General features: G+C 41.0%; 1 protein-coding gene across 2 annotated transcripts in view; it reads right to left on the reverse strand.

Moving 5' to 3' along the window:
• The window catches only part of igf2bp1 (insulin-like growth factor 2 mRNA binding protein 1), a 50,626-nt gene extending 44,265 nt beyond the window's left edge, over window positions 1–6,361 (reverse strand). For both annotated transcript variants that reach the window (XM_034895067.1, XM_034895066.1), the window contains exons 1-2: window positions 5,663–6,361; window positions 4,415–4,475 (exon numbers count right to left, since the gene is read on the reverse strand). In XM_034895067.1, the coding sequence (XP_034750958.1) occupies window positions 4,415–4,475; window positions 5,663–5,837 (236 nt within the window). In that variant the 5' untranslated portion in view covers window positions 5,838–6,361. The remainder of the gene's footprint in view (window positions 1–4,414; window positions 4,476–5,662) is intronic.
• Between the last annotated feature and the right edge of the window lie 6,947 nt (window positions 6,362–13,308).

Below are 13,308 nucleotides of genomic sequence, written 5' to 3' on the forward strand. Positions count from 1 at the left end.
AGTACTTTTAATACTTTACGCATATTTTCCTGAGGATACTTACATACTTTTGCTTTGGTAGCATTTCAACGCAGGACCTTTACTTGTAACAGAGGATTCCTACAGTGAGATAGTGCTTTTACTTTGGTAAAGGATCGGAATACTTCTTCCACCACGGCTGGTAAACGAGCGGGAGGGGGAAATGCCAATGAGCCTTGTCACAGAGAGATGACTCTTTTCTGCAGTATGCATGAGGTGGGGGAGGCCCACCACACGGTCTCCTACAGTTTAGAGTGCAAGATATTCTCCCATCCATCGCGGTCAACAATCAAGTCACAGAGCAGTGAATTTGGTGTCGAGCTCGTAGCGTTGCACACCAAGTCTACCTATTTCAAATGCTATGTCATTGGTGGATTCTGGGAAAACACATGGTTTCTGGTTGCCGTAGAGACAAACCTCTTCCTGTACGTCTCCCCTAACCTGTACTGGGGGCTCAGTGAAGAGTACTGTGGCCCCCCGTCCCGCTCCTGTGGACACTGATTCTCACTACGCTGTGCAGTGCATGCATCTAAGTGACAATAAAATAATCAAACTTGTGTTTTCTTGAGATTGGCTTTCCGTCCTCATTGTTTGGGGTCACACAGCCCCCATTGCTGCATATTTCTAAATAAGAAAGAAAATCCCAAATATATTCTGTTTATTAGGTTGCATGGTCTATGCATGAGCCAATATATTGATTTTGTTAGAGGGAGGACACATGTGTTTTGGAGTTAGACCTCCAGTGAACAAACAGTCATAAAACTCCAATCCAACAAAATACAAATAGATGTATTTAGAATCTGTAAATAGGTACAGCAGTTATAAATCAGCCTATATGACAACTAGGACTACGTATTGTTCAAAGATTTTCAAAACAGGTACCAACACCAATAATGTAACATTGACACCGGTTTCTAAATGATATTTTTTCCGATACCAATTCTTTTTAAACAAAAAGAAATGACTACATTACACATTAAGCCACATTTTTACATTTTCTCTATTTTTTCACTCCTACTACGTAGTGTTTTCCCTGCGTGTTAGACAGCCAATCAGAAACATTATTAGATCTTGGGTGGATGCATGCTGCGTGCTGATTGGCTCACTCTTTACTCCTTGTGTATTAATATTGGATGTTGAATGACGTATTTTTCAATACCCCATACTTTAGAGCCAATTTGGTCGGTGCCAAAAAAGTATTGAATTCAGTAGGCGGCCCTAATGACAACATCCCATTTATCTCAAATGAGCATGTACTTTTGTAGAAGATTTGAAGTTTAGTGTGATGTTTTAGAGCATTGTTAATGAAAATGAGTCTCAGTTTGTCCTTGTACACATAGCAAGAGGATTCAGGGGACAGATTTCTTTCTAAGTAACATGGAGTGGATTTATCTTAATGTCACAATCCGTCCATCTACACAACAACCGGTGAAAACAAGGACAAAAAACAACAACTTTGCTGTTGTTAGCCAAATTAAGTCATTTCTGGAGCCCTGCACATATTGTGGACATCCAAACCCAATTTTGGGGTGTGGGGTCCAGATCTGCCATATTTCTCAAGCAAAAGTGCCAATTTTGATTTTTAGAAGAGGCTGCAAGCTAAAGATTATAACGGACATTGATGTAAAAGATGAAATAACCACACTGGTAGAAAATCTATGTCCACAACATGTCCTCAGCAGTAGCCTACAACCAAACACATACCAAGAGAATATGCACACGCTTACTCCTGACTCTGGAAATATTACAAGAGTTTGGAAATTTAAAATAATGCTGATGTTCTGGTTCAAATGTTATGATTACCATCAAATACAGAACCTCCTTGAATTTAATTGTTTTAATTCAATTAATTATTCTGTGAGTGTTTGTTGTGTTGCATTTTCAGCAAAATTATGCAATTATTGGGCTATGGGCTGCGCCCCCTGTAGCCTTTCAGGGGTTCCGCACAAACAGAATAGGAAGAAGAAATTGAACCCTCGAAGTTCCCGTTACAGAAGTCCGTCCCACCCCTCTCACATAAATGGTGTGTTCCTTCTGAATAACACCCCCCCCCCCACACACACACACACACACTAAATGTCAGCAAAATTGCACCAGAGCAACTTCATGGCATAAAATGATGAAACATGTTAAGCAGGCCTAGTTCATGTTCCCATTAATCATCTAGCTCAGGCTCATTTTGTCTAAAAACACAGGTCATGAGAAAAACAGTTAGTTTTATTAATTAATGCGCCACTAGGCTACTGTTGTTTAGCAACTGGAAATGGCTACTCTGCACATTTACTAAATTATTTTGTATATGCGTGAGAACTCAAACATCACACACACCCGTGTATATAGGCCTGCTGTAGCCCAGCAGATTTTTGACATTAATATTTAAAACACGATCCCTTCAGACCTAGTTCGGATAATTTGGATCTCGCTGAATGAGTAGGCCCTTTATGTGGACGGCCATTTTAAAAATGGGGATTTCTAAAAAATTAAAATGCATCTTTCTGCTGCATTGGGTAGTATAGCCAGCCAAGTGAAAACACTTGGGGAAAGGAGCAAGGTAAGTTGTGGTCCAGTAGGGCGAGCCGGGCGCTGAGGCGAACCGGACCTCCATACAGTGAAGACACAGCCGTTTGCACAGTTCACAGCATCGCCATTTTGCCCTCAGTGCTGACTGACTGACGTGGACGCAGCACGTGCTGTGGTTTACAAAGCCCCGGCTCGCGCACGGTGGCCCCTTCTCACAAATTACCTTGATCATTAATGACTCGATAAAGCTAGCACATGGAAGGTGGGGCACAAACACGTTTATTTAGCGACCCGCTGGGAGATTATTTGACATACCAGCTTGCTGTCATGTTGCTTCCCTAAACATGGCGAGTGACCCGTTTCTGCACTTTGACAAAAACTGGCTTTCAGCCCCACTGGCCTGCGAAAACACCACACTGCTGGCATTTCTTTTTATGCGCCACAGCCATGTTGCAACAATTCTTCGTGGTTTGCTCTCCTGGCGCACAAAATCCACTCAAATTCAAATATTTGGCAACATTAAGCAAAAGCGTGAATACAGATTATATATATAGATTCGCTGGCCTTTTTTAAATCATAAATACGCACAAGTTGGCCAAATGGCGGAACATAGGGAAGTGCTAACCTCGTATCTGTGCCAAAGGTTACAGGCTTGAATGATGGCCTAAAGGCGATGCCATAATACTGTTTAAAGCGGGTCAAGTCTGGCTGCTGCTCCTAGCACACAGCAGCTGATCTACAATGGACCACCGTGTGTCCTTTAGACCGAGGACATTCTTACCCACATGTATTTTTTCCCCATTAAAATGCGTTGGATCAATCGAAAGGCTTTTTATGTGCAAATATTTACACCACAGTCCTGTTTTCATGTAATTCCTTGCTACAAAACCCTTAAAAATAATAATATACAATTATAATCAAGCTTTGTTATTTTGTTTTTTACAAAAATGAATGAGATTCGACGGAATATTCATGGTCAATTCATTCAAGTTTTTTAAGCATGAGGACTCCGTTAAATCACATAAACTTCAACCTTTACATTGTGGCTACATATATAATACCAAGCCAAAACAATTAAATAAATAACATATCAGACTACTTTTCACGTGAATCCGTCTTAATGATTTAATCCGTTTTAACGTGATTTGCAGCCAGAGCTAAATGTTATCCAAATATTCACACAGAAGACATTATTTTCTCAAAAAAACTAAATGCAAGGGAATAATGTTTAGGCTATACACACTTAATGGTCTAAAGTTCCGAACTCAAGAGATCCAATTAAAAGGCTGCCAGACACTCCCATGAAACAACTACACCCCACACACACACACACACACACACTTACCAAATGTAGCCTATAGCCTATCGTGTATTTAAAAAAAAATGGAGCTGGGTGAAAGACTGGGCCTGCAGTCTCCTAGGCTATGTGACGTGCTTATAGCTTTATGTTATGAGTTTGCAAAGAATAGTATATGTAGCCTACATAGCCATAGCTTCACTTGCCACTCAACCAACACGAGCATTTTCAAATAAACAGGGGAAAAACCAACTACCCTAAACAGCACGGCACACAGCTAGCTAAAGCTGTCACAGTTCAGTTCCACAGCAATGGCCGACAAAAAGTTGAGGCTCCAGTCACACCAACAGAACTCAACACAACTAACTCCTCCTGCGCAGAACAAGCCCTTCAACAGGCTTTAAAATAAAATAAGACACATGGTAACGTTTCATAGTCCCACTCATTGCAAATTCCCCTGTGAACTGGTTGTAGTGTTGTAGTTTCTCTCCATGAGAGAAAGGCTTGGACAAGGTGATGCAACACATGAGATGGGTATTGGGAGGGGGGGGGGGGATAGTGCTCAATAATGTTTACTACCTTTGCTTCTTGGGGACGGAGTGCTCGACCTCAATACGTTTCCCTTGAAGTTCCACTTTACCTGGGAAAAAAAATAAAGTACACGGAGGTTCAAAACACACCCTGGCTACATGCTAACTGTTTACTAGCTGTTGCAGGCCTAAGTGGGGAACATGCTGTATTCGGGGTGCATAGCTAAAGTGGAGGACCCCTAAAAGCTAACTTTTTAAAACCTCAGGCTTTCAAAGAACTAATGGGAGAGCAAAACAAACTGAGGATAGGGCCCTTGGGTTAAAAGGGCCCCAAACAAGATACGAAAGGGTCATGGAACAAGTGAATTTTGAAGGCACGTCACTTATGTCCCATAATAAGCTACGTACACTCTCAGAGATGCAGAATGACAGCCATACGAATTTTAAGCTAATTCTTCTCTCTGACTGGCGCCGTGACTTTGATTTAAAGTCCACATGCTGTGTGAAAGGGCCGTGTTGGGAGTTTTGGTATTTCGCGAGGTTTCATGTAGAAGAAGCCGAGGGAGCTGACATGGCGACCTTCCCTCCTCACGTTATATGTGTAGGAAACCATGAGGAAAAATGCTATATAGCACTGACGCTACAGGGCGAATCAGGCTTCAACAATAATAGTAGCCTACCACTCATCGACCATGTTGGATTCGTGGTAGTGTGGGGCCTGTTTTGGTAAGTAGCCTCCACAGAGTAAGATTTTTTTCACTATCTTTGTCATAGTGAACTGCCGGCTTAAAGGGGGAGGGGAGGCAGCAAGGCTTCATACTATATCACAGGAGAGGACTCAGTCCAATACTAGGCGTGCAAGACATCAAAATGCCACTCAAATGCACACATTAGACAGAAACGCACGAGCCATAATCAGCACGGGATTATAAATCATTTAATTTGTTAAATAGCAATATTGTGAAATAGTGGTTTCCGTTCGTCACCGGCTCAGGCTTTACGGTAGCCTATATCTTCGGGCTACGTTTACTATGCGTGCCCCCTGCAAAAGTTGAATGGCTCCCCAAGGCGTATAGCTCTACACACCATTAGGTTAGCATCAAAACAATAATTATGTGCATTTATTTTTATCTGGCATGTTCAAGCTCCGGAGGAGGACGGAGAATGAAACTGGGGCGCACCGCCGAAGGCTGAGATGCAGCCGTAGCTGCACACCGGTCTCTACCGCTCCCTTTTAGAATGAATGAAACTAAAGGTGGAAGGGGTCTTTGGCGGTCAGTAGTCCACCTTAACTCACCAGAAAACGTCTCGATAGCCTTTATGGCCCACTGATCGTCCGGACAATCCACAAACGCATAGCCGGTTTTCATTAGAAACTGTCCGGAGTATGGGATCTTGTGGTCGTCAAAGGTTTTTCCTAGGTCCTCGGCAGTCACGCTGTCGCTTAGATTCCCAATGTATAGCTTGTGCATGGTGGAAAGTGTTTTTCCAAGTCCAAAACCGGAAAAAAACAAAGCCCGGAATAACTCAAATTGAAGCCAGCAAAAAAAAAAAGTTTCTCTGCTAAATTTGCTTATAGCGCAACAAGATATTGCCACACTTGCCACACTAAAAATCACAGAAGAGGGCAAGAGTATGCTATCCGAACCGAAAACGCAGATCTAAAAAGAATACAAATCGAAACAAGTTATAGGCTAGTTATCCGCAGCAAAAAAAAATAAAAAATTTAAAAAAGATTTTAAAAGTGTAAAAACAGATGAGAGCGTTGAGATTAGCTGTAAATCCAGTTGAATAAGTGGAGCAGGAGAAGACTTGCAGCCGGCCCCAGTAAACGAATAAAGCAGCAGCCTATAGCCTCACTATCACGCAGTGGAGGAGGTGGGGTGTACTGGGTGGATTTGGTGATGGGTGTATGGTGGCGGAGTGGGAAAAACTATGGCGGGATCAGCTCGAGAAAATGTTTCTCTCTCTCTCTCTCTCTCGTGTTTTCCAGCCTTCCCTCTTTCAGCGGCAGAGGGGTGACGCCGCCCCTTCACCGGCCAATTCTGTATTTTTTGTTTGCAAAGAGGAAACCACGTGGTGTATTTGGAGTATGTTAGAGGAGGAGGAAGGGGAGGGGGCATCCCCTTCTCGTCCCAGGGTATTCACCAGATGAACGCGCGTGTGTATATTTGCGCGCGCATGGGCACACAAGCCGAGACCCCTAATTCCGTACTGTAGCTACTTGTGCACGGGGAAGCTTGTGTGTTGTAGGCTACTGGCCTTTTATACAGCACAAAACAATATGCTTAATGGGCTTCAATCCGTGTGGGAAAGATGCATATAAGCTAAAAGCAGTTTCCATTGCCTTCACTCACTTCGTCCTGCACCTCGTTTCTTGAATATCTGAAGCCCGAGGTGGAGAACCGGTTCACAAGCACCGCCAGCTAATCCTATAGCATAGCGAGCACTCCCGCCCCTCTGCTCCTCCCACCCTCTGAATGTAAAGCTTGGTAAAGAAGTTAGTCGTCATGATGTTACATAAATGACCTATGGTGAACCTCGGGTTGTATCGAGCGGGGAACAAAAGGTCCAGGGCCCCATTCTGCCACAGGGGCCGCAATGGTTCTGCTACCGGAACCTGCGGAAACCCTCTCCTCACTTTGATACGTTGTTACTAGAGCCCCATTAACTGAAACAATGTATCGGATATGGCGGCCATACAGTGTAACAGAAAAAGCCCAGGTTGTTGTTGCAATGCGGGCGGGATATCCGTAGCTCAGACACGCTCATAAAATGGTTGTGGTTGTTGTTTTTTTGCTCAGTGAGTCCGTGGCTTCCAACAGGCGAGACCCACTAGTACACATCTGCAGGAGTGTACGCCACCCAAACAGGCTGACCCACTAGGACACAACTGCAGGAGTGTACGCCACCCAAACAGGCTTGTTAGCTTTTGTTCCAACTGTTTTTTTATCGTGTTTCTCTGTGTGGGGCGCAGAAGAAGTGGCAGTATGGCGCAGTTGCTGGGCTACAACACCACGCGCCCCTCTACGTGGATGGAGGCTTCTCAAAATGGATGCAGTAACTGGTGCACAGGCCTGCCTGCCGCCCCACCACCACCTACACACACAGCTTACAGTTTGGCTCTGTGGTTCACATTGGCGCTCTGTGCACTCAGTGTGTGCCGATCTCACGCTCTCCTGTTTGGATAGACTACATTTAGGTTTACAAGGCTCGTTCCTCTGTGTGGAAGAATATTTAGACTTTGTAGCCAAACTGTACACGCCCGTAGGCAACGTGGCACTCTCGTAGCTCGCTTGGTTAGAAAATGGCTCCTGTGCACAAAATGGATCCAAACCCACAAACTGCTTGTAACCTTATTCTCATCATGAATGACATCTAAAAACAAATACATGTTATAATAAAATCATAACTATCGTTTGTCTGTATTTAGGAGCAAATTGATTTTGTGTCCATATTTGGTTGGGAGTGCAATACGTCAGATAATGTCAATCAAGCTCATACTTTTTAATTTATTTAGTGAGTTTTTCTACAAGTAGGCCTAGCATACCCCTTTGATTTTAATAGCCTATTGTTTTAAGAATAAATGTGTCTAGGACATCGTAAATTCAAATCTACACATGAAGTAAGCAATATCTTTTATTGTGATGATTATGAAACCGCCCAAAGTGCAGAATAGGAACACAGAGTTTATAGCCTAGTGTAATTATCCAGTAATTACATCTTCATCAATAAAGCTTATTTTTATGGGAAAGGCCTAAGCCATTGTTGCATCCCGCCAACTACAAAAGAACACATGCCGGGTAAGCTGGGTAATAAATAGAGTGATAAATAAAGTTGGGTTTTGAAGCTCTCTGAGAACACACACGTGAAGTTGCTTTCCCCCTGTCCTGAGATGGCTTGAACCCCTTTTCCCAACCCCCCCTTTCTCGCTTTCTCTGAAAACCCAACCCCCACACACACAAACACAGGTCACAGGCGAGCTGGTGAGGTCACAGGCTGATTTTCAAGGGTCAATAACCATAGGATGCAACTTCTGTTGAAGAAAGTGAGTGACCTTTTGTTTATTTTTTATTTTTCCATAAATATGAACTGTGATTTAAGATCGGAAACTAAAACCAGGAATTTTGTATCTAGCTATTTAATCAAAATTGTAATGATATTGGTTGGGTAAAGATTATCATATTCAGGTGCTCTGCTACTAGTGAACATTGTTGATCAAGACTTATGCCACTCTTGTTTTTTTCATCCTAAGGTTCCCTGTGAATGCAGGTAGAAAACAATTTTTTCAAGTGCTGAGTCTGGTTCTGACCACAGACGGACTATCCGTGTTCTGGGATCCCAAACTAATCCCTTCCTCGTGTTCCGGTCTGTCATGGTTTAACACAAGAGTCAAATCTCCGGAGTTTAATAAATAATGACTTAGTTTGCCCTTTGTGTAACATGTGTACTGGCTCAAGTGTGATTGAGTAACATGGTCAGAAGCTTGTGTAATACTACACATGTAGAGTGGTGGAGGAAATGTTCAGATCTTTTACTGAAGCAAAAGTTGCAAAATTGCAAAAACACTGCATTATATGTAAAGTACTAGTAAGGCAGACCTATAATAATAGGAACAATACATCAGATTTAAATAGACGCTTTGCATAGGCCTACTGTAGGATACAAATAAAAAACATTTGAATAAAGACAAAAACAAGATGAACTGTTGCCCTGTGAGTGTTGTATGATATTAAAGGATTATTAAGTCACGTTTTAATGTTCTTTCTAGATACATTTCTCAAAATAAGCTTGGACCAAAACACTTGCAACTCTTCTCACTCAAAAAGCATACATTGTCACTCATAACACACCGACCTAAAAACATTAACTACAGGGACCATTACAATAAATGATCAACTTTTAGCACATGAATCAGTATATGAATAACATTTTTTCCCTTCGACTGTACTTAAGTTTATGTAACAAGAATGAATCAATAATTGTTTATTTTTGTCATTTGACCTTTATTTATCCTTGAGAGATCATTGAGGGGCGACCAGTTTCAATGACAAGTCAAAACACAGACAAGTACAAAACATGAGAAAACAAAGTAAGACAATTCAAAACTTTCTGAATTGGAAAAATGACAATAATTATATATACTAAGTATGCAGAAGATAGTACTATTATTTAAAGCAATTACATGTAGAAGTCTCTAGGTTTAAAATCCGATTTTCTAAGTTGTCCAAAAGGCCCATGGGAGTGTCGTTCTGTTCCAGGAGTCAATTAATTTCAATTTTATTTATAGAATCAAATCATAACAAGAGTTATCTCAACACACACAAAGACCCAACAATTTCCCACAAACAAGCATTTGGTGCAACAGTAGTGAGGAAAAATTTCCTTTAGGCAGAAACTGGGACAGACCAGGCTCTTGGTGGGCGGCATCTGTCCCTGCCGGTTAGGACAGACACTGATACGGAGTCGAGAGTCAAGTTTGAAGCAGTTTTTCCGAGTTCAAAGCGAGCGTTCTGGGACGTTCTGAAAGTTAGTCTGGTAGTTTTCCAAAAGCCTTGCAGATAAAAAGATGGGGCTGGACGATTAATCGAAAATCAACATTGAAATTCTGTAGCCGTTATCGACGTATTGTACCCGTGGTATTGTATCGAGTTAAAAAGTGCAATTAATTGTGAATTTTATTATAGGTAATATTGTGCAGCCCTATGAAGAAATACCAGTGAGTATCACGTCTCTCTTGGAGAGAAGACCACCCAACACAACCATATAAAATACAATGATGTGTACTATAGGCATGACCGCTTATGAATCACCAGGCAGAGTGATAGGCTGTGCGGCTGAACAATATCTAGTTTTTTGTTTTTTTATCGTTATCGCAATATCAACTGGCGCAATATACACATTGCGAAAGGCTGCGACATATCTCGATAAATACGCCGAGATTTTTTTGTGTTACTTGAAAGAAAATATTGGTAGAAATCTGTACTTCAAAATGTAACTGTCATTCCTTTTTAGTGCTGACTTTATATTCAAGTGTTCAATTTGTTCAATTAAAGAATGTTGGAAAAGATTTCCTTTCCTTTATGAATTCAAGAAGAAATTTGTCGTATTGGAAGTGTACTAAAAGCAACAGAAATGCAGTACTAAGTACATTGTAATGTTTATTTATTGCAAGTGACATCGTTTTTGCGATGATGATGCATATTTTCCTCTTACCGTGCAATAGGCTGAGTCCAGAGATTTTAGAGTTGAAGATGATGCATGTCTATGAAAACACTTCACTGTATCCCAAGACAACAGCATCAACAGCCCTTTTCCTACAAAACATAAGAAAGATGCTTTTATTTTTGTAGAAATAGACGTTTTTGTCCGAGTCGGCACACAAGATTGTCAACGTGAAATTTCAGTCAATTCGGATCCCGCGATATTTATATTCTGGGTCAACAAGTTAGTCCGTTCATGGTGAAACTATTAAGGTTAGTATAATCCATAGCTCTGGCTCTGACAAATAGCACAGATATTGTTTTTTATATCTGCGCATAGGGTCAATATCAACGTTGAAACAAAAAAATCAAATTCCAGAGCGGCAATAATATGTAATATGTGTCTAGGCTATAGTATAATCACTATCACTGTTTAGCATGGGGGGGCTCAAGTTCTCATCAAGGTCACATCGTCCATCTTCTCTCTCAGCTGAAACCAGTGTGTTTGGAATGATTATTTTATTTGATTGTAAATGCTTTCTGTATATTTCATTAGGGTTACTGCAGGAATGCACAACATTTGCCTCTGTCTCGCTGACTGCGTAAAGAGTTTGACCGAATTGAAAAAAGTTCGACTAATCACCGCAACTCTACAAATTTGATGTGTCATGTACGGTTTGCTATAATCTGTCTTTAATGGAAAACCGTATGTGTGCGTGTGTGTTGAATAGGTCAAAGTCTGTGAAGAAACGGAGTGAATAAGTCGCAAATGCAGGAGACAAAGTGCCTCAGAAAATGCATATGTGTCACTGTTCATCTTTTCTAGAGTCTTCATTTGTCCTCTGTCCTGAGATTACCATGAGTGTGTACTAATGCACTACTCAAATGACTGTGCTGTCCCTTTTGAAATGCTGTATGATGAGATCATAATGCTTTTACTGCTATAACTTATAGAGAAGTATGATCACCATCTTTCCAACAGAAGTGCTTCAGCCAAGCCAACTTTGAGTTCAACATTGGGGGGAAGGTTGAGATCTCCAACTATCTAAACTCAAAAAATGATCAAAAAAATCCCTTAAATAAGGCAACAAAAACTCAGAAAGAAGCAACAAAAACTTTGGAAAAACCCTCCACAACTGCGTAAAAAAAAAAAACAGGCGACAAACACGCCAAAATCAATTGTCTAATTTGTGTTTTTCTTTTAAAGGCGACCAAAATAAGAAACTAAAAGTTTTTTTTAAAAGCGGCAAAAACATCTACATCTATGGCTTCAGCACAAAAGAAGTGCACTCAAAAAACTACTTTACACATACTTGGATGTTTTACCTTTAAATACAGAGATCTCACTGAGATTTCCTCTAGTGCCTGCTTCAGTGTGCAGCTTCTTTGTGAAACAGACCATAAACACTAACTACTATTTAGCCATCCAGCTAGATATTTAAAACGGAATCACACTCCAAATAATAATTTACATGCCAAAAGGGGCCTGTAAAGCGGACAGAGAAACAGTCGCCAGTTTAGCCCCATAATCAAATCACATGTTGATTTCTCCCAGAGCTGGGCCATCAGGGACATGTAGTGTAAGCCCAAAAGCCATGCAAAGCATTCCAGTTATGTGAAACTTTTAATAGAAAGATCAGAGGAAAGAGAACACCCAGAGGGCACATCCATCCGTCAGCCACCAATGTTTACATACAGACTAAGCTTTGGAGTGTAAATCTACATTTTTCTAAATCTCGACTAATCCCATGTTCAGACTCAAACCAACAGTGACTGTGTCTACCAGAAAGTATAGTGTGTGTGTGTGTGTGTCTCACAGCCTGATGGCTCATAAAACACACCAATGAGCCACATTGTTGCATTTGGTGACATGTGACACAGTTTTATGTATTTTGACTGAATCCTATAACCACCGTTGGGGAATGGGGAATAATCCGCCTCTGATGAGACTATTTCCTCCTAGTTTGTTTAATGGAAACATTACATTCAGTATCCAGCTGTTTTATGAAATTACTGAACCATTTATTTTAACTGTAAGTATTAGGGCTGGATTAAAAATAATCAATTCTCCAACTAAATTCAGTCTTTGTTTGAGTCATATCAATATTATAAAAATCAAAATTGATCTTTCAGTATATATCCCAAAGGATTTGGGGGTCAATTCTTAATGTGAGCATTAACCTGGTTCCTTATGAAAAAAAGATTTATTTGAGAGTTGCTTCTCGCTTGTACAATTTACAGCAGATGTTCTCGGAGAATCTCTTTTATTTACAAGGAAAACAGTTATTGTAACTGCAATTTTGCTAACTTAATGGATATCTAATGGCGTTTTTTTGTCCCAACGTCTCCTTCCAGATGACGTTTGAGGCAAAAACCACCATTGAGCATGTGATACACAGGTAAAAAGTCAAGGATTTCCGTAAACCCACTTCCAAAAGCCAGTAGGACGATGACTGCTTTGTGCCAGAACTTTTACACCTTCATTTATAAATTCAGACTGTCTGTGTTGTGAGTCACGTAGTAACAACAATGTTGCTTGGCTGTCAATCTCTGCGCAAAATCTGAAGTTAACTGAAGTGAATCAAAAGAGACTATAGGAGATATAAAAAAACAAAAGTGAACTCAAACTCCACTCGTTCAGTGTTTAGGTAAGCCTGCCCCTGGAGCTGCTTCGAGTGACACTGCAGAAGACGGAAACGTGACAGAAACTACAGGAAATGAGCCAGATGAGGCTGATGTG

The sequence above is a fragment of the Etheostoma cragini genome, chromosome 15, assembly GCF_013103735.1.
Source record: "Etheostoma cragini isolate CJK2018 chromosome 15, CSU_Ecrag_1.0, whole genome shotgun sequence".
Taxonomy (NCBI): Eukaryota; Metazoa; Chordata; class Actinopteri; order Perciformes; family Percidae; genus Etheostoma; species Etheostoma cragini.